Below are 24,296 nucleotides of genomic sequence, written 5' to 3'. Positions count from 1 at the left end.
TCCTTTCAAGAGGCCTCAGGCCTCCTTTCAAGAGGCCTCAGGCCTCCTTTCAAGAGGCCTCAGGCCTCCTTTCAAGAGGCCTCAGGCCTCCTTTCAAGAGGCCTCAGGCCTCCTTTCAAGAGGCCTCAGGCCTCCTTTCAAGAGGCCTCAGAAGCCTCCTTTCAAGAGGCCTCAGGCCTCCTTTCAAGAGGCCTCAGAAGCCTCCTTTCAAGAGGCCTCAGGCCTCCTTTCAGAGGCCTCAGGCCTCCTTTCAAGAGGCCTCAGGCCTCCTTTCAAGAGGCCTCGGAAGCCTCCTTTCAAGAGGCCTCAGGCCTCATTTCAAGAGGCCTCAGGCCTCCTTTCAAGAGGCCTCAGGCCTCCTTTCAAGAGGCCTCAGGCCTCCTTTCAAGAGGCCTCAGGAAGCCTCCTTTCAAGAGGCCTCAGGCCTCCTTTCAAGAGGCCTCAGGCCTCCTTTCAAGAGGCCTCCAGGCCTCCTTTCAAGAGGCCTCAGGCCTCCTTTCAAGAGGCCTCAGAGCCTCCTTTCAAGAGGCCTCAGGCCTCCTTTCAAGAGGCCTCAGGCCTCCTTCAAGAGGCCTCGGAAGCCTCCTTTCAAGAGGCCTCAGGAAGCCTCCTTTCAAGAGGCCTCAGGCCTCCTTTCAAGAGGCCTCAGGAAGCCTCCTTTCAAGAGGCCTCAGGCCTCCTTTCAAGAGGCCTCAGGCCTCCTTTCAAGAGGCCTCAGGCCTCCTTTCAAGAGGCCTCAGGCCTCCTTTCAAGAGGCCTCAGGAAGCCTCCTTTCAAGAGGCCTCAGGAAGCCTCCTTTCAAGAGGCCTCAGGCCTCCTTTCAAGAGGCCTCAGAAGCCTCCTTTCAAGAGGCCTCAGGCCTCCTTTCAAGAGGCCTCCAGGCCTCCTTTCAAGAGGCCTCAGGCCTCCTTTCAAGAGGCCTCAGGCCTCCTTTCAAGAGGCCTCAGAAGCCTCCTTTCAAGAGGCCTTGGAAGCCTCCTTTCAAGAGGCCTCAGGCCTCCTTTCAAGAGGCCTCAGAAGCCTCCTTTCAAGAGGCCTCAGGCCTCCTTTCAAGAGGCCTCAGGCCTCCTTTCAAGAGGCCTCAGGCCTCCTTTCAAGAGGCCTCCAGGCCTCCTTTCAAGAGGCCTCAGGCCTCCTTTCAAGAGGCCTCAGGCCTCCTTTCAAGAGGCCTCAGGCCTCCTTTCAAGAGGCCTCAGGCCTCCTTTCAAGAGGCCTCAGGCCTCCTTTCAAGAGGCCTCAGGCCTCCTTTCAAGAGCCTCAGAGCCTCCTTTCAAGAGGCCTCAGGCCTCCTTTCAAGAGGCCTCAGAGCCTCCTTTCAAGAGGCCTCAGGCCTCCTTTCAAGAGGCCTCAGAGCCTCCTTTCAAGAGGCTCCAGAAGCCTCCTTTCAAGAGGCTCAGGCCTCCTTTCAAGAGGCTCAGGCCTCCTTTCAAGAGGCTCAGGCCTCCTTTCAAGAGGCTCCAGAAGCCTCCTTTCAAGAGGCTCAGGCCTCCTTTCAAGAGGCTCAGAAGCCTCCTTTCAAGAGGCTCAGGCCTCCTTTCAAGAGGCTCAGGCCTCCTTTCAAGAGGCTCAGAGCCTCCTTTCAAGAGGCTCAGGCCTCCTTTCAAGAGGCTCAGAAGCCTCCTTTCAAGAGGCTCAGGCCTCCTTTCAAGAGGCTCAGAAGCCTCCTTTCAAGAGGCCCGGAAGCCTCCTTTCAAGAGGTTCAGAAGCCTCCTTTCAAGAGGATCAGAAGCCTCCTTTCAAGAGGCCCGGAGGCCTCCTTTCAAGAGGCCCGGAGGCCTCCTTTCAAGAGGCCCGGATGCCTCCTTTCAAGAGGCCCGGAGGCCTCCTTTCAAGAGGCCCGGAAGCCTCCTTTCAAGAGGCCCGGAAGCCTCCTTTCAAGAGGCCCGGAGGCCTCCTTTCAAGAGGCCCGGAGGCCTCCTTTCAAGAGGCCCGGAGGCCTCCTTTCAAGAGGCCCGGAGGCCTCCTTTCAAGAGGCTCGGAGGCCTCCTTTCAAGAGGCCCGGAGGCCTCCTTTCAAGAGAATCTTTTTTTCGACATTATACACTGAACGTCTGAAAATGAAGATATATCCTCCGTTCGGTACTTTAGACATTTTATTTTCAAATATTTCCCATGAAAATAGGGGAGAAATGGGTGAAATGGACCACTTGCCGAATTCTTCCAACATGAAACTCTCACAATTCGATTCTACGCATTTTTTATTTTCGGAAACGCTATTTTGCAGCGCTTTTTTGAAGCGGCCTTTAATTAAGTGTCATTTGGGTTCCCCTTTTTTCCACTGTACCTTGGGAAGAATCTTCTCCCGGTCAAACAGACTATACGGCTAAATTTTTCGAATTTTCTCCATTTAAACGTCAGTGACGATCCTGTAAATAACCTTTATTTTCAATAATGCGCCTTTCCAAACACTAATGCTGCTAAACAAAATTTTCCACTAAGGTGGCGTCTTCATCGACATGGCTGTCGTCGGCGAAATGTGTAATTTTCTGATTCTTTGATTTTGTTTCTTCAACATTGCATTATACAAAGCAAAAAAATGTACACGGACAGATAAATCAACCCAAACTTTGAGTTCAATATACGCACTATTGAGAATATCGCAGAAAAAATTTACCCAAATTTGGGTAGTTTTCCCTTTCTTTCCCATGATTGCTATCAAAACTAGAGCAAGATGCAAACACCTCACCGAGGTTGCTCAGCCCAATAACCCAAATTTGAGTAAATTCAATATTCTCTATTTTGGGTTGATCAAGGTCCGCTTTGGATAAATTAAACTCAGCTTTGGGTAAATTGTTTACATGGGATTAAAGGCAAACTACCTAGTGCCAGAAAAGTCATTTTACTCAAATTTGGGTTATTGGCCCAAACCACGGTTTTGAGTGCAAACAACCCACTTTTGGGTAGTTTTGGTTTTCAGTGTAAGCCGCAGTTGACAGGTACTGTTGTTTACGTTTCGGACTAAGAATTTTTCTTGATCTGAACGAAATATGCATATTTAACGATGTTAAAGATTTTCTGTATATTCCACGTTGAAATACAATCTCGTTTAGGTAATTATCGACCAGATAACCCCAAGAATAATATGGGTATCTAAAAATTAAATTGTAATCGCCTGTAAATATCAAGACTAGTACCTGCCAAAAGTCTTGCGTGATGTCACTGCACAATGAAGTATTGAATGCTTCATCGAGATAAAGCGAGATCATGAAATTGGAGAAACATTGGGTTGTTAGATCGAAAAAAGCTCGTTGATATGAAAAACGATAACAAAAGAAATGACTTTTCTTGTTTTTCATGTGTTTGATATTGCCCGAAGATGATCCTAGAGCCTAAAAATTAAAACATGTAAATATACCTGTGTAGGAGAACAAACCAAGAAGGACAAACCAAGAAGACCATTGCCATTGGGAAAGATTTCGAGAATGGAATGTAGAGAATCGACTGTAGTTTAAATCCACTTGTTGGCATTTTTATAACACAAGCACGCCGTCTCACTTAACTAATCTCACAAATAAAATTGAGAAGCGTGTGGCATTTGTGGTCGTTCCAAGTCCAAGTCCAATTCGTGTAGCGTTGAAATGCGATCTCCGCACAATCTTCGTTGACATTATTGTTCGGATTGCCCACGGACCAATTCGTATAGTCGACTTTAACACCCGTATTGTGCCAAACGAATGTGCCTTCTTCCGAGATATCGTTTGCGTCGATCCAAACACTGGTCCCATTTGCGCTGTATGCCACAGACTGCTTTATCAGTTCTACGATAGTGTTGTGCTTTGCTTCACTGTCGACAATGGCCAGTCGCATGTGCAAACGGTTGCAGTACTCTACCGCTCCCACCCAATCAATCTTTACGCAGAGAGAAATTTACAGTTAGTAGGAGCAATCTAGTTAGAATTTAAATCAAACGTACCTTAGCATTGGGAATGTAATACATCGGTGGAATCCCACATGCGAATTCTTCACAGTTTGATTTAAAAACGCATAATGCGGAAAACAACAAAATTAAATACAATTTATGTACCATTCTACCTGACTTGATTTTATCGACAACTGCTCATACCAATCGCCTATTCAACTGCTTTATATCTTTTCTCCTCAGGTTAAGAACTCGCAGTTTCATATCTTATCTGAATGGAAGCCGATGGCGAGGAAATTAAAAAATGTTGCCGAGCTTTTTACACGCACTTTATTGAACTCCGTGTTTACTGATTCATTGCTCTGCTTTGGCGGTTCACAGCAACACCTCATTCGCAAAACAGCAAGCGACTGTATCTTCACTAATCACCGAATTTGCTGCAATAATAAAACAGGGTTTAAGGTATAATAATTTGTTCATGGGCTTTCTCGTGATCATAGATGGTGATAAAAACCGAAATAATAATGCTTACTTGCTCGATAGAAGAATAATAATTCTTTATTGTAAAACTAACGCGAGTTCTCCTATCGAGAAAATAAACATTATTATTTTGCTTTTTTATCTCCGTATTCCGCTTTTTTAACCTTCTATAATCACGAGATTGTAATAATTTGTATTTACGCTGCATATTATTGCTTTTTGGAGCGAAATATTACTTACTTAAATGAACTTTTGACTTTGACTTCGCATTAATATCTTGTGTATTGTGAATGTAAATGCTAATGATGCTTTAGTTCAATATTGTAAAATGCAACTAAACTTATTCTATGCGTTATTTCCGATCTTCATCTCCTGAAGTTTGTTGTAAAGAAAGCTAGTTAACTGTACCTTGCCTTACTTCGCATGACAAAAAAGTGATAAAGGCAGATTTCGCTAGTTTTCCATCACAAACTTCAAGCAAATCATGTTTCCATCAAGAAGATTGAGCATTTATCGAAATTCACAAATAAAGTTAAGAAGTGTGTGGCATTTGTGATCGTTCCAGGTCCAAGTCCAATTCGTGTAGCTTTGAAATGCGATCTCCGCACAATCTTCCTTGCCATAGTTGTTCGGATTGCCCACGGACCAATTCGTATAGTCCACTTTAAGACCCGTACTATGCCAAACGAATGTGCCTTCCTCGGAGATATCGTTTGCGCCGATCCAAACACTGGTCCTATTTGCGTTGTTTGCCACGGACTGTTTTATCAGTTCCACGATAGTGTTGTGTTTCGCTTCACTGTCGACGATGGCTAGCCGCATGTTCAAACGGTTGCAGTACTCTGCCGCTCCTACCCAGTCAATCTTTACGAAGAAAGAAATTTTACAGTTATTAGAAGTAACCTCATTAGAACTAACGTACCTTCGCATTGGGTATGTAATATTTTGGTGGTCTGTCACATCCCAACTCTTTACAATTTGATTTGAAAACGGTTAAAACGAAAAGGAACAAAACTAAATGCAATTTATATGCCATTCTGCCTGACTTTGTTTTTACCGACAACTGCATACCAATCGCCCATTTAACGGCTATATATCTGTTTTACAAGGTTGAGAAGCAACAATTCTATATCTTATCTAAATGGAAGCCCTTAGTGAGGCACTAAAGAGAGAAATGTTTCAGCGTACTTATCATAAACTTTATTGAAGAAGGTTGTTCACTGTGTCATTACTCTGCTTTTTCTCACAGCAACACTTCATTCACCTGCAACACGACATCCGAGTGTATATGCGCACTAATCTCCGAAATTGGTGCAATAATACTAATAACTTTTATATAAACTTTCTTCAATTTCCATATAAACGTGCAGGCAGTAAAATTTAAACGTGAACAGATTCAGATTCAGAATAGATAACTTCAGGATTGTAAAGTTGATCGCAAAACATTCATTACAGTGAAAGAAAACTGAGAACAAACTAAAATTTATTATTTAGAAAAGCAAAATACGGCAGAAGATGTTTATTTTCTTGATTTTTAGAATAATTAACGTAATTTTTAGTTGTAAATAACTAATCCTTGGGTATATATTTAGAAGGACGTATGTGATTTCGTAAACAAAGATTCAAACGTTGATTTCTCAAATCTGATAGCACTCCCACGCAAACCATCACCACATACAGGCAAGGGGAGGCTTCGGCTGCCTGTTTGTGGTGTCGGTTTGCGTGGAAATGCCATCAGATTGGACAAATTGACGTATGAATCTTTGTTTACAAAATCACATACGAATTCACGACCGTCGTTCGCGATTTTGGTTTTTTTTGCGTTGTTTCGGTCCATGGATTACTAGTAAAACAGTTATTTTAGTCAAAGCCGACATATCGAATGTTTATACATTCATCCTCAGGGTGAACTACAAAATTTCACATATTTATCCACTTACTAAATTGAATAGCGATCATTCAAAAGTGTTTACTTACACTGCACAGTTATTCTTAGATCAAGAATGGTTGAAACATTTAAAGAGGTTTTTTAAAGCCCACAAATTAAACGGAGCTCAAACCTACACAGCTCTCACCTACAAAAATAACAGTTTGAAGATGATGGAATTAAACGGGCAAAGAGATGTCAAAACCAGAGCCTAAAATATTCATCTTCATTAAGCAACTTCGGTCCGAATATTAACAAACATCGCACGATTATTAAAAACATAGAATGACATAGTCAGACGACTACTCCACCAACTCATTCATTCGACTGTCACTGAGTGTACTTACTATGTGCAGATAACAACATAATTAGTATTAATTGTCATAAGGCAAGTTTAGCACAATTCCATTTAATTCAACCACCACCGCGAGATGGTGGAATTGTGCTAAACTCGTCTTATGACAGTCAAAACATTCCACTAAAAAAGAGCTAAATAATTTTCTCGATAATTAGCATTGTTTATATTGATGTTCACCGTTGAAAGTGCCTCACGAATGAAAATCGGATTCAGTTCTTTGTGATAAATTACTTTACCCATTTAAAACGTACCCAGATTTCAGATAATTTACCAATTTGTAGAATGGCTCTGATATTCATCTCATCAAAAACAAAGCAAGGCAAGGGAAGGGAACTTGATTTGTTTCTTATTTTTGTACCTTTTTCAGCAGTGAGCACGCATGTATACAAAAAAAAAGCGACGAAATTGGTGCCGTATTTCTATGTTTCGCGATTAGATGAATGTATGTTCTGTGAGATGGAGATCGGAACATTTTCTCTATATATGCGTGAACAGATAGTCGATACATTGCAATTTTGTCTGTAGTACCAAAAAAATTTGAAGTTAGGGCAAATAAAACATACTTACTTGATACTTGATGGGCTACAGCTCTTCGATGAACATACGCCGAATGGGGTATCCTTCTCCACTGGACTCGATCTTGGGCCAATCGCTTCCAGTCGCCCTGAACATTGAGCGCCCTCAGGTCCTCTTCAACTGGAAAAAGCCATCGTGTACGCGGCCTTCCACGAAGCCTGCGGCCTCTTCCGGGTTCTCCACTAAATATTATCTTCGCTTGACGTTCTTCCGGCATACGAACAACGTGACTAGCCCACCGTAGTCTGCCGTGTTGTATAAGCTTAATAATGTCCAGCCCGTTATACACCTGGTACAATTCGTGATTCATGCGACGCCGCCAGTTACCGTTCTCCTGTTTACCGCCAAGTATTGTCCGCAGCACCTTACGCTTAATCACTCCGAGAGCTCTCCGATCAGCCTTCTTTAACGTCCATGTCTCATGGCCGTATAAAGCCACCGGAAGAATCAGAGTAGCGAGTAGCTGAATAGCAAGTTTTGTTTTCGTTTGCAGACTACGGGACTTGAGCTGGTTACGAAGTCCGTAATAAGCCCTATTTGCATCTGCAATACGCCTTTTCATCTCGCGGGTAACATCATTATCGCACGGCACTAATGTTCCAAGATACACAAATTCTTCTACCACTTCAAATTTTTCACAATCCAGCACTATTTCGCTACCACCACCACTAATGAACCCACGTTGATTGGCAGCGACCATGTACTTCGTTTTGCTGGTATTGATCGTGAGTTCGATCCTCACTGTCTCCCTCTTAAAAGGCACAAAATCCTCTTCCACGACACGGCGGTCAATTCCGATAATATCGATATCGTCCGCAAATCCCATGAGTATATGCGATTTTGTGATAATGGTATCGCTTCTTTGCACACCAGCTCGCCGAATCGCTCCCTCGAGCGCTAGATTGAACAGTAGATTCGAGAGTGCATCACCCTGCTTTAATCCATCTAAGGTAACAAATGACGTCGATATTTCATCCGCAACCCTTACACTTGATTTCGATCCATCCAACATCATACGAATCAGCCGTATCAGTTTCGCCGGAACCCCATGTTCAAGCTTAATTTGCCATAATTCTTTCCGTTTCACTGAATCGTTCGCCGCCTTGAAATCAATAAACAGATGATGTGTCTGCAAGTTATACTCCCGTTATTCCTCGGTAATTGGCGCACTCCAGTCTGTGCCCTTTCTTAAAGAGAGGGCAAATGAGGCCGTCCAACCAGCTAGCAGGCATTTCCTCGTCTTCCCATATTTTCGACATAATATGGTACAGAACTTCATAAAGTTGCTCACTGCCATGTTTGATAAGTTCAGTCGGGATCTGGTCCTTCCCCGCAGCCTTATTGTTTTTCAGCTCTTTAGCAGCTTTTTTAACCTCATCCAGTGTAGGTGACTCCACAGCTTGCCCATCGTCGCTAATATTTATTCTGTTCACCGATGCACCGTCACTTCCTCCATTCAACAAAGTGTTGCTTCCACCTGGCAGCCACTTCAATTTTATCTGTCAACAAATTCCCTTGTTGGTCGTTAGACATGACGGGAGATGGCGCTGTCTTTCTCCGCACGCCATTGACAGACTCATAAAACCTCCGCATATCGTTCTGCTCCATTTTTTCCTGCGCCTCACTAATAACTTGTTCTTCGTACTCTTTTTTCTTCCTGCGGTGGGTTCGTTTTTCGGCTGCTCTTGCTTCCTTGTACCGATCTCTATTCGATCGGGTACCCGACACCAACATCTGGCTTCTGGCAACGTTCTTCTCGTCTGTCACTCTCTGACACTCCACATCGAACCAACCCGTCCTGGGTCGCCTCTGTGCAGTGCCTACCGCTTCTCGTGCTGTTGTGCTCACCGTTTCATGGATCGACTCCCATAGATCGTTGATGTTGTCGCTAACGTTGATTGCACTTATCCGTTCGTCGAGCTTCTGGCGGTACTCAGCCGATAGTCCTTCCGCCGACAATCGCTGGATATTGTAACGCATCGTTCGCTGTGATCTTTCGTTCGATACAGTCGACAACCGTGATCGAATTTTACTGACAACGAGGTAGTGATCAGAGTCAATGTTCGGACCTCTGAATGTCCGCACATCGATAACTTCCGAGAAATGGCGCCCATCCATCAGAACATGGTATATCTAGTTGCAAGTTGCATCATTTGGGTGTCTCCAAGTGTGCTTTCGGATGTTCTTTCGTGCAAAGTAGGTGCTACTGATGGCCATCCCTCTGGCAGCAGCAAAATTTACTAGCCGTAGGCCGTTGTCATTGGTAGCGGAGTGAAGGCTCTCCCTACCGATTATGGGACGGAAAAAGTCCTCTCTACCGACCTGAGCGTTATCGTCTCCGATAACAATTTTCACGTCATGCTTTGGCTTAATCAAGACATTCATAAAACGTGTCCTTCACGTCGTCGGATTTATCGTTTGTCGGTGCGTAAACGTTGATTAGGCTGTAATTGAAGAATTTGCCCCGTATCCTCAACACACAGATTCGTTCGCTAATGGGTTTCCACCGCATCACTCGCTTCATTTGCTTGCCCATCACTACGAAACCAACTCCATACTCTGCTTTTTCACCGCCGCTGTGATAGATGTTATACTTGAATGCAGTGTTGGTCGTGGGGTCCACGGCTCGGAATTCACGTTCTCCGGATCTGGGCCATCGGACTTCTTGAATAGCGGCCACGTTCACTCCAACCTTCTGCAGTTCGCGAGCCAGAAGGCTCACTCGTCCAGGTTCATTTAGGGTCCTGACATTCCAGGTACCGCACCTCCTGGTGAACAGACGCTCGAGGCGTACCTTCTCACTCTAGCTGATGTCAGAAGGACAACAGGCCCCAGGCTGCACTACCAGCTAAGTACACTACCCTTAGATGGCGGCCTTTTGTCATCGGACGACCCGTGGAAGCATGGGATAGGGACTTGTGGGGACCAGAGCTCTGTTGGGCGCTCCTTCCTTGGTGTCAACCCACCTTTTTGCAGCCATAACATATTACAGTTTAAATGCTGCACAAGACATTTAGATGGAATACGGTGAATCATTTTTATGTGCTTGCTGCACATACAATATACTAGAATTTTGATTTCAGTGTACGTCGTTCAAAGATGCACATTATCCAGCTGCTGGCTTCGCCGAAGGTTGTGTCGATATGTTTGCTAGACAATGCTCGAAGATAACCACCCGCTCTGAAACGAAACTCGGTTACCAAATTTTCAATAACGTAGCCATGGTTTGATCAGCACCTTACGTTCTTGTTCTTGGGTTTCAACTGCCGATCGACGATCAGCGGAATCTCCATTCCGTGATGGATTAAAAACATATTTGTCATCCAATCCTCTCCAATTCGATTGGATAAAATACTCCTGAAATCTAGCTTTTTTTTTTTTGACTTAAGGGGTGTGATTTACCTGTTTTGAATTTTTTTTTTCAGAGCGTTTTTCAGTTTCCTTGTGACGCATTGCAATGCATTGGATGACACCTGCGCTGATGTACCTCTTCGAGTTTTTAACCTTTGGGTTTGCGTTGTGCTGCTCGTTGCAGGTGTTCGTAGCTTTTGTGGTCCGATTCTGCTTCGCTCGAGCGTTCGTCGGAAGCAAATTGGCCCGATGGCCATGCTTGAATAAAATCCGGCGGAGTGCATTTTCCCGTCGAAAAATCTTATCACGATCGGGTATGGACATCCGAAGGAATCTTGGACATTGGTATAGGAGATAACCTTCTTGGCATGCTACACAACGTCTACGTTCCCCTCTGAACAATGCAATGGTGCTTGTTTGAAGATAAAGCGGTTTCCTTTTCGTCTGGGGATGTTCTAGACAAGAAAACTTAGGCCTGCAAACACCTTCGCTCTACACTGGAGGAACTCTGTCACATCGATGTTATCCTGATTTTTGGTTGACGAAAACTCTTCAAAGCTTCTCCTTGTCGCTGGTCAAAAATATGTGTTATATGTGACGACTCCTGCCAGCCGTGGATCTGGCAACGTGTCCCTAAATAATGCTCTTTTCGTCAAGGAGTTCCCTCGGATGCCTGTCGTTTTCAACCAGTGTGAAACTGTAATGTATGGCCATCCCAGCTTTTGTACCTCGCTTCTGAAGTGTTTGAACAGTTGGCTACAGATGACGGCGGACTACACCTTCTAGCAGTTCCAGCCATTTAACAGTGAACCTATGTTGACGATGTTCTGACTCGTTGTTTTAACGACAAATTTCACACGCTGCAGGGGACTTGCGGGCTATTATTCTTCGGGCCTTACTCACAGTTACTGTGATCGTATTGCGTAAGTGGGCGTCTAACGAAATCGCGGCAATGCTGAAGTTCAACGGTTAACAAGCTGACTTGCTCGGAAATATGTTCCAACCGACTTTAATTAGTCCGATCGGCTTTCGCAATCATAAACGATAATTTTTGGTGGTATGGGCCCAGGCAGAGTGTAAAATAATCAAAATTTTTTGGTGAAGTCTACCTTTCTTCACTTGTCAGTTCACTTCCAGACACATTCATAGTCTGGACTGGACTGGTCAATTTTCGGTTGAATATTAGTCATTGAATTTCACATTTCACAAATTGATAAATTATCAGAAATCTGAACACGTTTCAAATGTAAAGTAAATTTATCACATAAAACTAAATCTGATTTTCGTCCGTGAGGCACTTTCAACGGTAAACATCAACATAAACAATGCTAATTATGTTTTTTCTACACATAGTAAGCACAATCAGTGACAGTCGAATGAATGAATTGGTGCAATAGTCGCCTATGTTTTGAATATTCATGCGATGTTTGTCGAAATTCGGAACGAAGTTGCTTCATGAAGATGAATATTTTAGGCTCTAGGCCCAGGTTCTTGTGATTCCCGATGGACAAATTAAGTGAGTGGGTGGATGAACAACAAGTAAATAAATAGCCTCGGTGCGTTGTAGCGTTACACGGAAGTAAGCGAAGATATCATATTCTATCGCCATGCGAAACTTGAAAAGTTAATGAAATTCGTCACCTATTATTACAGATTCCGCGACACCATTTCTGTCACATCACGTGACTGAAATCATTTTGCACAATTCCAATTTTCCGTTAAAAAAGCACGTGGCAGCACTCTCTGAGAGAGAAAATTGGCCAATTCAGCCCGCCAGAATGACGCTGTCAGTGTTGCCAAAATTATTTCATCATTATGCAGTTTACAATTGCTTGAGAATTTGCCGTAAACGGAGAACAAAAGGAATTGGCAACAATTGGGAAGAAATTTATCACTCATGCAGTGGTTCGGCGAGAGAACAGCAGCAGCGCCGACCAATCACGCAATGAGGAAATCAAAATAAACAAACTCCAGCTGGTTTTGGAAAATGAAAACCTGAGCCGTTTGTAGAACAACATTAGAAAATATCGTGAGAGGATTTCTGTACAAGGATTCCGCAAAAACTTTGAAAAGTATTTTTGTGATAACAGGAGTGCTGGTGTAAGTACATAAGTCAAATAAGACAAATAAGACAAATAATACAAATAAGATAGATAAGACTAAGAAGAAAAATAAAGTAAGTTCCTAAAGGAATTCTTCGGAAGTTCCTCCAGGAAATCGTTCGGAAGTTTCTCCAGAAAATCCTTCGGAAGTTCCTCCAGCAAATCCTTCGGAAGTTCCTCCAGTAATTGTCTTCGGAAGTTCCTCCAGGAATTCCTCCAGAAGTTCCTCCAGGAATTCCTCCAGAAGTTCCTCCAGGAATTCCTTCAGAAGTTCCTCTAGGAATTCCTTCGAAAGCTCCTCCAGGTATTCCTTCGGAAGTTTCTCCAGGTATTCCTTCGGAAGTTTCTCCAGAAATTCCTTCGGAAGTTCCTCCAGGAATTCTTTCGGAAGTTTCTCCAGGAATTCCTTCGGAAGTTTCTCCAAAAATTCCTTAGGAATTTCTCCAGAAATTCCTTCGGAAGTTCCTCCAGAAATTCCTTCGGAAGTTGCTCCAGGAATTCCTTCGGAAGTTCCACCGGGAATTCCTTCAGATGGTTCTCCAGGAATTCCTTCATAAGTTCCTCCAGGAATTCCTTCGGAAAATCCTCCAGGAGTTTCTTTCGGAAGTTCCTCCAGGATTTCCTTCGGAAGCTCTTCCAGGAATTCCTTCGAAAGTTCCTCCAGGAATTCCTTCGGAAGTTCCTCCAGGAATTCCTTCGAAAGCTCCTCCAGGAATTCCTTCGGAAGTTTCTCCAGAAATTCCTTCGGAAGTTCCTCCAGGAATTCCTTTGGAAGTTTCTCAAGGAATTCCTTCGGAAGTTCCTCCAGGAATTCCTTAGGAAGTTCCTCCAGGAATTCCTTCGGAAGTTCCTCCAGGAATTCCTTCGGAAGTTCCTCCAGGAATTCCTTCGGAAGTTCCTCCAGGAATTCCTTCGGAAGTTCCTCCAGGAATTCCTTCGGAAGTTCCTCCAGGAATTCCTTCGGAAGTTCCTCCAGGAATTCCTTCGGAAGTTCCTCCAGGAATTCCTTCGGAAGTTCCTCCAGGAATTCCTTCGGAAGTTCCTCCAGGAATTCCTTCGAAAGTTCCTCCAGGAATTCCTTCGAAAGTTCCTCCAGGAATTCCTTCGGAAGTTCCTCCAGGAATTCCTCCGGAAGTTCCTCCAGGAATTCCTCCGGAAGTTCCTCCGGGAATTCCTTCAGAAGTTCCTCTAGGAATTCCTTCGAAAGCTCCTCCAGGAATTCCTTCGGAAGTTTCTCCAGAAATTCTTTCGGAAGTTCCTCCAGGAATTCCTTTGGAAGTTTCTCAAGGAATTCCTTCGGAAGTTCCTCCAGGAATTCCTTCGGAAGTTCCTCCAGGAATTCCTTCGAAAGTTCCTCCAGGAATTCCTTCGGAAGTTCCTCCAGGAATTCTTTTGGAAGTTTCTCCAAAAATTCCTTCGGATGTTCCTCCAGAAATTCCTTCGGAAGTTCCTCCAGAAATTCCTTCGGAAGTATCTCCAGGAATTCCTTCGGAAGTTTCTACATTCCTTTGAAAGTTTCTCCAGAAATTCCTTCGGAAGTTCCTCCGGAAGTTCCTCCGGGAATTCGTCCGGAAGTTCCTCCGGGAATTCCTCCGGGAATTCCTCCGGAAGTTCCTCCGGGAATTCCTCCGGAAGTTCCTCCGGGAATTCCTCCGGAAGTTCCTCCGGGAAGTTCCTCCAGGAATTCCTCCGGAAGTTCCTCCAGGAATTCTTCCGGAAGTTCCTCCAGGAATTCCTCCGGAAGTTCCTCCAGGAATTCCTCCGGAAGTTCCTCCGAATTCCTCCGGAAGTTCCTCCGAATTCCTCCGGAAGTTCCTCCGAATTCCTCCGAAGTTCCTCCGAATTCCTCCGGAAGTTCCTCCGAATTCCTCCGGTCGTTCCTCCGGGAATTCCTCCGGAAGTTCCTCCGGGAATTCCTCCGGAAGTTCCTCCGGGAATTCCTCCGGAAGTTCCTCAGGAATTCCTCCGGAAGTTCCTCCGGGAATTCCTCCGGAAGTTCCTCCGAATTCCTCCGAAGTTCCTCCGGGAATTCCTCCGGAAGTTCCTCCGAATTCCTCCGGAAGTTCCTCAGGAATTCCTCGGAAGTTCCTCCGAATTCCTCCGGAAGTTCCTCCGGGAATTCCTCCGGAAGTTCCTCCGGGAATTCCTCCGGAAGTTCCTCCGGGAATTCCTCCGGAAGTTCCTCCGAATTCCTCCGGAAGTTCCTCCGGGAATTCCTCCGAAGTTCCTCCGGGAATTCCTCCGGAAGTTCCTCCGAATTCCTCCGAAGTTCCTCCGAATTCCTCCGAAGTTCCTCCGAATTCCTCCGGAAGTTCCTCTGGAATTCCTCCGAAGTTCCTCCGGGAATTCCTCCGGAAGTTCCTCCGGGAATTCCTCCGAAGTTCCTCCGAATTCCTCCGGAAGTTCCTCCGAATTCCTCCGGAAGTTCCTCTGGAATTCCTCCGAAGTTCCTCCAATTCCTCCGGAAGTTCCTCCGGAATTCCTCCGGAAGTTCCTCCGGGAATTCCTCCGAAGTTCCTCCGGGAATTCCTCCGGAAGTTCCTCCGAATTCCTCCGGAAGTTCCTCCGGGAATTCCTCCGGAAGTTCCTCGGGAATTCCTCCGAAGTTCCTCCGAATTCCTCCGAAGTTCCTCCGAATTCCTCCGGAAGTTCCTCCGAATTCCTCCGGAAGTTCCTCCGGGAATTCCTCCGGAAGTTCCTCCGGGAATTCCTCCGGAAGTTCCTCCGAATTCCTCCGGAAGTTCCTCCGGGAATTCCTCCGGAAGTTCCTCCGGGAATTCCTCCGGAAGTTCCTCCGAATTCCTCCGAAGTTCCTCCGAATTCCTCCGGAAGTTCCTCCGGGAATTCCTCCGGAAGTTCCTCCGAATTCCTCCGGAAGTTCCTCCGAATTCCTCCGGAAGTTCCTCCGGGAATTCCTCCGGAAGTTCCTCCGAATTCCTCCGAAGTTCCTCCGGGAATTCCTCCGGAAGTTCCTCCGAATTCCTCCGAAGTTCCTCCAATTCCTCCGGAAGTTCCTCCGGGAATTCCTCCGGAAGTTCCTCAGGAATTCCTCCGGAAGTTCCTCGAATTCCTCCGGAAGTTCCTCCGGGAATTCCTCCGGAAGTTCCTCCGAATTCCTCCGAAGTTCCTCCGGGAATTCCTCCGGAAGTTCCTCCGAATTCCTCCGAAGTTCCTCAGGAATTCCTCCGGAAGTTCCTCCGAATTCCTCCGAAGTTCCTCCGAATTCCTCCGAAGTTCCTCCTGAATTCCTCCGAAGTTCCTCCGAATTCCTCCGAAGTTCCTCCGGGAATTCCTCCGAAGTTCCTCCGAATTCCTCCGGAAGTTCCTCCGGGAATTCCTCCGGAAGTTCCTCCGGGAATTCCTCCGGAAGTTCCTCCGAATTCCTCCGAAGTTCCTCCGGGAATTCCTCCGGAAGTTCCTCCGAATTCCTCCGGAAGTTCCTCAGGAATTCCTCCGGAAGTTCCTCCGAATTCCTCCGGAAGTTCCTCCGGGAATTCCTCCGGAAGTTCCTCCAGAATTCCTCCGGAAGTTCCTCCGGGAATTCCTCCGGAAGTTCCTCCGAATTCCTCCGGAAGTTCCTCCGGGAATTCCTCCGAAGTTCCTCCGAATTCCTCCGGAAGTTCCTCCGGGAATTCCTCCGAAGTTCCTCCGGAATTCCTCCGGAAGTTCCTCCGAATTCCTCCGAAGTTCCTCCGGAATTCCTCCGGAAGTTCCTCCGGGAATTCCTCCGGAAGTTCCTCCGAATTCCTCCGGAAGTTCCTCCGGGAATTCCTCCGGAAGTTCCTCCGAATTCCTCCGGAAGTTCCTCCGAATTCCTCCGAAGTTCCTCCGAATTCCTCCGAAGTTCCTCCGAATTCCTCCGAAGTTCCTCCGAATTCCTCCGAAGTTCCTCCGGGAATTCCTCCGGAAGTTCCTCCGGGAATTCCTCCGGAAGTTCCTCCGAATTCCTCCGGAAGTTCCTCCGGGAATTCCTCCGAAGTTCCTCCGGAATTCCTCCGGAAGTTCTCCGAATTCCTCCGGAAGTTCCTCCGGGAATTCCTCCGAAGTTCCTCCGGGAATTCCTCCGGAAGTTCCTCCGAATTCCTCCGGAAGTTCCTCCGGGAATTCCTCCGGAAGTTCCTCCGGGAATTCCTCCGGAAGTTCCTCCGGGAATTCCTCCGGAAGTTCCTCCGGGAATTCCTCCGGAAGTTCCTCCGGGAATTCCTCCGGAAGTTTCAAATAAATATTCGTACGATGTAGATAATCAACAGTCTAACCAGGGTCTCCAAAATATTTTCAAAAACATATCATTTTGAAATTTTTAAAATTATTATTTATTCACGACGTCAGTCGTGTAGACTCATTTGTTATGGAGTGTGGGTTCGATTCCCACCCCGAGGAGGAGAAAACTTTTCGTGATACGAAAAACTCTCCACTAATCTATTAGGTATTGTGTGTACTGTCCGTTGTCTCATGTTGAGTGTTCAGTCTGTACGACTACTGGTCGAAGACGGAGATTATGCCTTTTAAAAAAATCTCAAATCTTTGCTTTACGTAATTAACGGATCTTCCCCTAAGTATGTGCCGATTTCGTCTGTCCTAGCGAACTATTATGGTTTAGTTCAATTTTTCACAACTTTATAGGACAATGATCTTCAGGCAGGCGACGCGAAATGGTTGATGATCCAACGACATAAGTTTCTGCACGGAGACGAGCCAGCCTCGGACCAAAATCACCTGTTCATCACCATAATTCCGATATCTGCTGCTACTGCTGACCGATCGTTTTCTGGGTTCCAAAGGTTGAAAACCTATAGGAGATCCAGTATGGGGTCACAGCGACTGAATTCCATATCTGTACTGTCCTTCTACAAGGACATGGCGAATAAATTGAATGTGGATGAAGTGGTTAATAATCAATTTATTTTCAAAAATAGCCAGAGGAAGACACATTTGAAATGTAAGCAGTGCTTAAGGTTTTTAAAAATCAATTAAGTCTATGTTTTAAGTGTTGTGATGTTTTTATTGCCCGGATTGAATCATTTCATACCTCTATGCCCCCAATAATTTCATGAAGTTGGCGCTTCTGAATGCTTGAGTATGCAATTGACTTAGAAACCTCACAGTAAAGAACTGCATAAGTGAATTACTAAATACTTTGATGCGAAACGGAAATGTTCCAGTAGTGGGATGCGATGTCAGTGAAAAAACTGGAGAAATACTTCGAGTTCTCTACTGCTATACTAATGCTTTTGTTCTTCCACCTTTGATCTGTTAATGTTAATGATTTTATGTAATAAACTAAAATTATATTTTAACTTTGACTTATCCACTTGGACCCCTCACCAAAATTCACAAATAAAGTTAAGAAGCACGTGACATTTGTTGTCGTTCCAGGTCCAAGTCCATTTCGTGTAACTCCTAAATGCGATCTCCACACAATCCTCTTCGATATGGTTATCCGGATTGCCCACGGACCAATTCTTGTAATCGACCTTAAGACCCGTATCATGCCAAATGAATGTGCCTTCCTCGGAGATATCGTTCGCGCCGATCCAAACATTGGTCCCATTCGCGTTGTATGCCACGGACCGCTTTATCAGTTCCACGATAGTGTTGTGTTTCGCTTCACTGTCGACGATGGCCAGCCGCATGTTCAAACGGTTGCAGTACTCTACCGCTCCTATCCAATTAATCTTTACGAAAGCGAAAATTTATAGTTAGCAGTAGTACTCTGGTTAGCACTTGAATCAAACGTACCTTCGCATTGGGAATGTAATATTTCGGTGGACTTTCACACACCAATTCTTTGCAGTTTGATTTGCAAATGGTTAAAATGGTAAACAGCAACGTCAAACATAATTTATATGCCATTTTGATTGACTATATCTAACTGCAACTGCAGACCAATCACCTGTTCATCTGCTTTATATTTGTTTTGCTCAAGTTAAGAATTCAATTCCATTTCTTATCTAAATGGAAGTCTATTGTAAAAGAGACATCTTGCAGCCAGTACTTATCTTGAAATTCATTGAGGTGGGTCGTTTACTGGGAATTCCCTTTTTCATTCACATGAACATCTTTTCTACCTTGTTGCGGGTGATCTATATCTCTATAAAATAAAATGTTTCCCAGTTTTGATGTTAAATATTTAGCTAGATTCGGAAAAAATGGTAACTTGGCTTAGAAATCTTGCAGTTAATAACTGTGGAAGTGCTGAATGAACGCTGTGCGGCGGCAATGGCCCAGTGGAAAGGCGATGCCAATAAGAAGAATCGAGCTTATATATCCAATTAGCATTCATGTTTTGAACTAGTCTGGTGCAATCAACAGTCAAGACATAGTTAGTTAATAAAGCCAGCCGCTATCAGCCGTCCACCGCAGCCGTGCTCAAGATAGTAGGATATCTGCTCTTCAGAAAACAATAAAGAACCATACACAACATTAAAAGCACCGTAACGGATCCGCGATAAGGATAATGAGAAAAATGAACTCTCGGTCAAGATTGAATACACGCCAGCACCAGCAGTGCGGCCAACAACAACAACAACCGCTGCGCTGCCTGCTACCATATGCCAAGAAAAGCCAGTAGCCATTGCTGTGGGGGTGTGGGTGAAATGCTTGCTTGCATAAATTAATGCTTTCGGTCAACATTAAATCGTTGTCGTCTTCATTTCGGGGCGGTACCTAATCTCCAGTAAGCTTATGGTCAGTCACGACATAAGCGGGGATGTTTGCTTTGTGGTGCTGTCTTATTCAAGTGTCGTGAACCGAGCTGCTGGTACACCGACCGAAGAAGGACTTGGGAGCTACCTTCCGTTGGCGGTGGGTACGAAACAGCACCGTAAAGATGCACGGTAGCGTGAGAAATTAGGTCTTTGTGGTATAAATTTCGACTTCGGAATGGATAAAAGCGAGCTTTATTGCGTAAGATTGTAATGTATTTTCTGTTTGTTTAGCCTTTTTATCAAGTATAATCTAAATTTACTAACCCAACTGGTAAAGTAGCTAATTTATAAGCATCTGGAGTACGATATGACTTCATTAACACTGAACTTACCATTTTGGCATCCTGGTAAACGTAGATTAATTTTTGGGGTAGGTACCTCTCAGCCCAAACTGAATTCGAAAAATAAGCTATATTTTTTTATTACGGGATGATTTCTGTATGAGCAAAATTGGAAATATACATGGTAACCGTATTATGAATCAGAACGGTACTTCAAAATCAGACAGCAGACCCTTCACAGTTACACTATAGAATATAATTTTGTATTGCTCTACTCGTTTTTGCATGAATTTCAAATGTTAGTTTCACGTTGAACTTCCAGTGCGTGTGAGACGACGAAAAGAGCTTCCTGTGGCCTATCTGCTGCGTCCATTGTATGGATGAAGTGTGGTGAAGTTTATCAAGTCAATTGAAGCGAAAGTGGACCGTTCGGTCGCCAATAAATCGTCGGTGCCGCATTGCATTCAAAAGCATTCATAGCTGAAACAAAGTAAGCGAAGACCTTGGCGAAGACGTTAGCCGTTGTCCGAAGAGGCAAATGAACCCGGCAAGCGCAACAACCCGTCTGTGGTAGGTATTCATGATTTTCCATTTTAATTTTTGAGATAGGTCTGCCCCGTTGCAGAGTCCAAATGGCAGACGAACCCACCGAAACATTCCGTATTCCGTAAAGAAATTTGTCAAATGTCTTGATTCCTTATCTAGTTCGATATGAAAAAATGCATTTGTCAAGTCTATTGTCGAAATCCATTTTGCTCTGCTCAATATCAGCTAGAGTGGACTCGAGTGTTGATACAGCGAAGGGAGCTCTATGAATATAACGATTCGACCCTTTAAGGACGATCACGAGTCGGATATGCTCCTTACTGTCGTTGATGAACAGAAGGAGGTATCCATCTCATAATCGACTCGTTCGATAATATTGGTGGATACCAATTGCCGTAGGCGCTCTTCTATTCGTGGTTTGACGGATTTACTGCTTGCAGAATGTTCACTAACACGTTTCTGCATGGTGATTTTTACTTGCTTGTTTCAGAGATTATCTGTGCTGGTGTTCTTTGTACCAGATGTAACCCTCACCCTGGAAATAAATGATAGAAACCTTCGATACGAGGATCTGGTAAGGTCTGGAGGGCTCACCCCCGTTTGCTAGCATCCAAGAACTGATAAGTCCGGACCCGGAAGCGCACAAGTGGAATGTTGGAGCGAAGATTAGGTTAAACAGGGTGTACACCAGAGAAACTCGTGTATGCAGCATGGGAAGCGATCATCTATGCACGGTGACCGACTATTAGGCACATGCTTAACTATTTTGATTTATTACTGTTCATCTATTGGGCCTCAACAGATCCCGAACGACCACATCGAGACTGCCCTTTGATTCTTAAATATTGTAAAGAAAGAATAAACACCTATTATCTTGAGATAGCCATTGACGTCTTCTATTGGTTCGCCTACGTATTGAGTATTTGGTCTGTTAAGGGGTCCATACACGTTACGACATGTTGGACAACTTTAACTTCGCCCCCAGGAAATTTGGGTCGGTCAGAGTAAAGTCGGACATCTGTCGGCAAGTTGTACGACGCGTGGACAGTACAACCTGCCCACAGACGGTCCGACATCACTCCGACTGAACCAAATTTTCTGGGGGCGGTGTCAAAGTTGTACAACATGTCAGAGTGTGTATGTATGGGGCCCCTTGTATATTCATCAGACGAAAGTCCAAACTGATAATTGGATAGCTGCTCCATTAGCTGACCAAAAGGATAGTGAAGGCAATTTCATGCTTGCTAGATTTTTTTGTTAGTTGGGAAGTAGAAGCCGAAGTACTCACGGTGGCTAGAGATGATTGGAAGGATGACATGACGTTTGTTTTAATTGTTTGACATTTTATTTTGTTTTAATTGTTGGAAGCAACGATGCGCTTCTACGCGTCGATATAGAAGCAATGATGCACCTTCAAGCGTGGCTGTGATTTAATAGTTCGACCGCCATCCGTTGGAGCGCTTTCGTTGCGTTCGCCTGTTTTTAGCAAGAGTGGGCTATATTGTTAACTAGTCGACCCGGCAGACGTTGTCCTGCATAGTAGGCGAAAATGCGCGTTGTGAACTGCCCAAGCTAAATTCCTATACAAATCTTAATTTCTGTTTTTCACGGTTTACTCAACCTTACTCGTGATTTTTGCATGAGGAAATATCATATAAACCCGTCGGAAACGAAAATGAACTTATCTACTGAAGGAATGAAGAAAATCCATCCAGCCGTTTTCGAGTTATGCGGATACGAACACAGACCATTTCATTTTTATTATATAGATATTTTATATTAGTGAGAGAGCGTAATGAACGAGGGGTGCGCCACTTCCACGATGAGCCGTAGATGCAGCTTCCTGGGCACAAAGATTTTCGCGAATAGAATGATTTTCTTTGCCATGAAACTTTTCACCTGCGATTAGCGCGATGAAAGCGCGATAATGATGCGATAAACGCGTTGACAGCATGAAACTGCTCGAAAATTTTGACTGTCAAAAATGATGACATTTCTTGCTGTTCGATATTAGATCAGTATATTTTCACAGCAATTTCGCTTTTCAACAACAATTTTATTTGAGTTGATGAAGTTCCGGGTCCTTCCGGTGTGTTCTCTGCTGCTTGTCTGCAGTTCCGCGTTTCGTTAGCCCCTTGTTTGGCTCTCTACGGAAAATGCGAGCTTGTGTCAGTGTCCATGTTCCGGTGCATTCTTCCCTGCTCGCCGCAGCGTTCCATTTGGATATTCGGTAGACTCTACAGAAGACCTAAGATTATGAAAGTGTTTGTGTTCCGGATTTTAATCGGAGTGTTCTCCACACTGATCACCCGCTTCGGCGTTCCAGTTGGCCATTTGGTTGTGCATCTATGATAGATCTGTGCAGAACCTTATACCAACACAGGCTGTTCAAGAAATTCTACCTAACAAGACATCCCACATAGATAATCCGGAGGTAATGATTGTTGATTATGTTTCTCAAATGGATGATAATAAACAGTAATATAAAAAACCGGCAGACTATTTTTTAAAGAATATGGAAAGGTACAATCCAGTCCCATACCATCCCATTTAAAAGAATTCTAGAGTAGTCTGGCTTCGTAAATCCAGCCTTGGGAGCAGTGTTGTAAAATGTCATTTGCATTCGTTTGTATAATTTTTTCAGAACTTGTTCAGAAGTTAGCTATCGGTTCCTGAGGTATGTCGAACTTATAGCCCTTAAATGTGCCTACAACATTGTCTAATAAGACTTTGCTGTAAATATGTAATCTGGGGCGTGGGAGGCAAAATGTCATTCAAATGACATTATGTCAAATGACACGTGACATTTTGGAAAGTTTCCACTCTCCAGCCTCAGATGTTATATTTAGAGCAATGTACCCTTGGACAAAAATATAGTCCTACTCAAGCGTTATGAGTACATCTAAAAATATTAAGTAAATTTGGCTTCTGAAAAAAGTTATGAACAAATTAGTAAAATGACATGCAGATGACATTTTACAAGCCTGCTTGGGAGACCCCACCGAAAGGCAGATCGTGGCTGTTGTCCGTGAGCTGTTGGAACTCGCAAACCTCTCTGTGGGGACCTACTGCTACGAAAATATTTTAGGAACTTAGGAAATTTATAAACTAATGGAACTCAAAATAATAAACGAAGAGGAAGCGCTACTGTTGAAGATAGCGGGGCCGTGAATATGAGCATTTTTTATTTCTAATTATCTATGGGAATTTGATATTTCTGCCATTTTTAGAATGGTTGGAAGGTTTACCTAAGATTAGTCCAAGATTATAAATGAGAAACGGTCAATTTATAGTTTTGTGGAAAATACGAATGATTTACACTGGAAAATTTGAGAAATTACAGAAGAACTTCTTGAAAATCATTTGGAGAATTGATTGCGTAAATTGGAAAAAAAAATCTCCGAGCTCACTGAGCATACTGTTTATTCCATACCATCACGTGAACTACATTGTTAATTGAATAGATCGTTTCTCGCTAATCGCCCGTGTTCGGACATATGATTCACTCGTACGAGATCCACCGGAACATCTTTTGACATCTGACGATTGTGGCCAGTCCATACCACCGACAATTACGAAAGCGCTTCCGTAGCCGAATTTTATTGTCTCCATGCTGCTAGGGCATTTACCGGCAAAAGCGAGAAGCCGAAGCCCAAGAACGTTAATACGTCGGTGTCCTTGCGGGGTTAAAATTTACAGTTGTCACCGATGCCACTGAATTTACCTACTCGAAATAAACAAAACAAGTTTGGTTGGCTACTTTAGTAACAATGGATCGCAACTTACGATTCGAGCAATAAACAGTTGCGATAAAGCACGATGGGGCGCGATTATGCGATTCACTTCGCGATTAGTTGCGATATTAAAAGCGATAGCTTTTCGACCAGAATTTTATAAGATCTCACAGCGATTAAGTGTGCAATCGCAAAATGGCGTCCCCCTCGGTAATGAACGAGAGTTTCTCACTTGGACATACGACGTTTTCAAAAATCATGCTAGATTTGTTTTTAATATGTTCCTCATATTTTCGTTTCTTTGGCTTGTCCCTTTCGCAAGCGTAAATTTACGGAAACATGAACTCACGCCGATATGTCTTATAGACAAAATTGA

The 24,296-nt window shown here is 44.3% G+C and overlaps 3 protein-coding genes and 1 long non-coding RNA gene across 5 annotated transcripts in view; 2 read left to right on the top strand and 2 right to left on the bottom strand.

Annotated features, from left to right (window-relative positions):
• Positions 1 to 24,296, top strand: part of LOC134227028 (protein amalgam-like) — a 278,865-nt gene that overhangs the window by 109,830 nt on the left and 144,739 nt on the right. The gene's annotated exons all lie outside the window — the stretch shown is intronic.
• On the bottom strand, positions 4,400 to 5,419 carry LOC134224085 (lectin-like). Its single transcript, XM_062703319.1, has 2 exons — positions 5,261 to 5,419; positions 4,400 to 5,202 (listed from the first exon to the last, which is right to left on the bottom strand). Exons 1-2 carry the CDS (start codon positions 5,405 to 5,407, stop codon positions 4,849 to 4,851), a joined length of 501 nt encoding a protein of 166 aa, XP_062559303.1. The 5' UTR covers positions 5,408 to 5,419; the 3' UTR covers positions 4,400 to 4,848.
• Positions 17,852 to 18,535, bottom strand: LOC134224084 (lectin subunit alpha-like). Its single transcript, XM_062703317.1, has 2 exons — positions 18,392 to 18,535; positions 17,852 to 18,327 (listed from the first exon to the last, which is right to left on the bottom strand). Exons 1-2 carry the CDS (start codon positions 18,503 to 18,505, stop codon positions 17,974 to 17,976), a joined length of 468 nt encoding a protein of 155 aa, XP_062559301.1. The 5' UTR covers positions 18,506 to 18,535; the 3' UTR covers positions 17,852 to 17,973.
• On the top strand, positions 19,967 to 21,068 carry LOC134224083 (uncharacterized). Its single transcript, XR_009982840.1, has 2 exons — positions 19,967 to 20,210; positions 20,677 to 21,068. It is a non-coding gene; the product is annotated as an uncharacterized LOC134224083 (long non-coding RNA).

The sequence above is a fragment of the Armigeres subalbatus genome, chromosome 3 (genome assembly GCF_024139115.2).
Source record: "Armigeres subalbatus isolate Guangzhou_Male chromosome 3, GZ_Asu_2, whole genome shotgun sequence".
In the NCBI taxonomy this organism is placed as follows: Eukaryota; Metazoa; Arthropoda; class Insecta; order Diptera; family Culicidae; genus Armigeres; species Armigeres subalbatus.
Note: the sequence above shows the minus strand (reverse complement) of the source record. Positions and strands in the feature narration are given on the sequence as shown.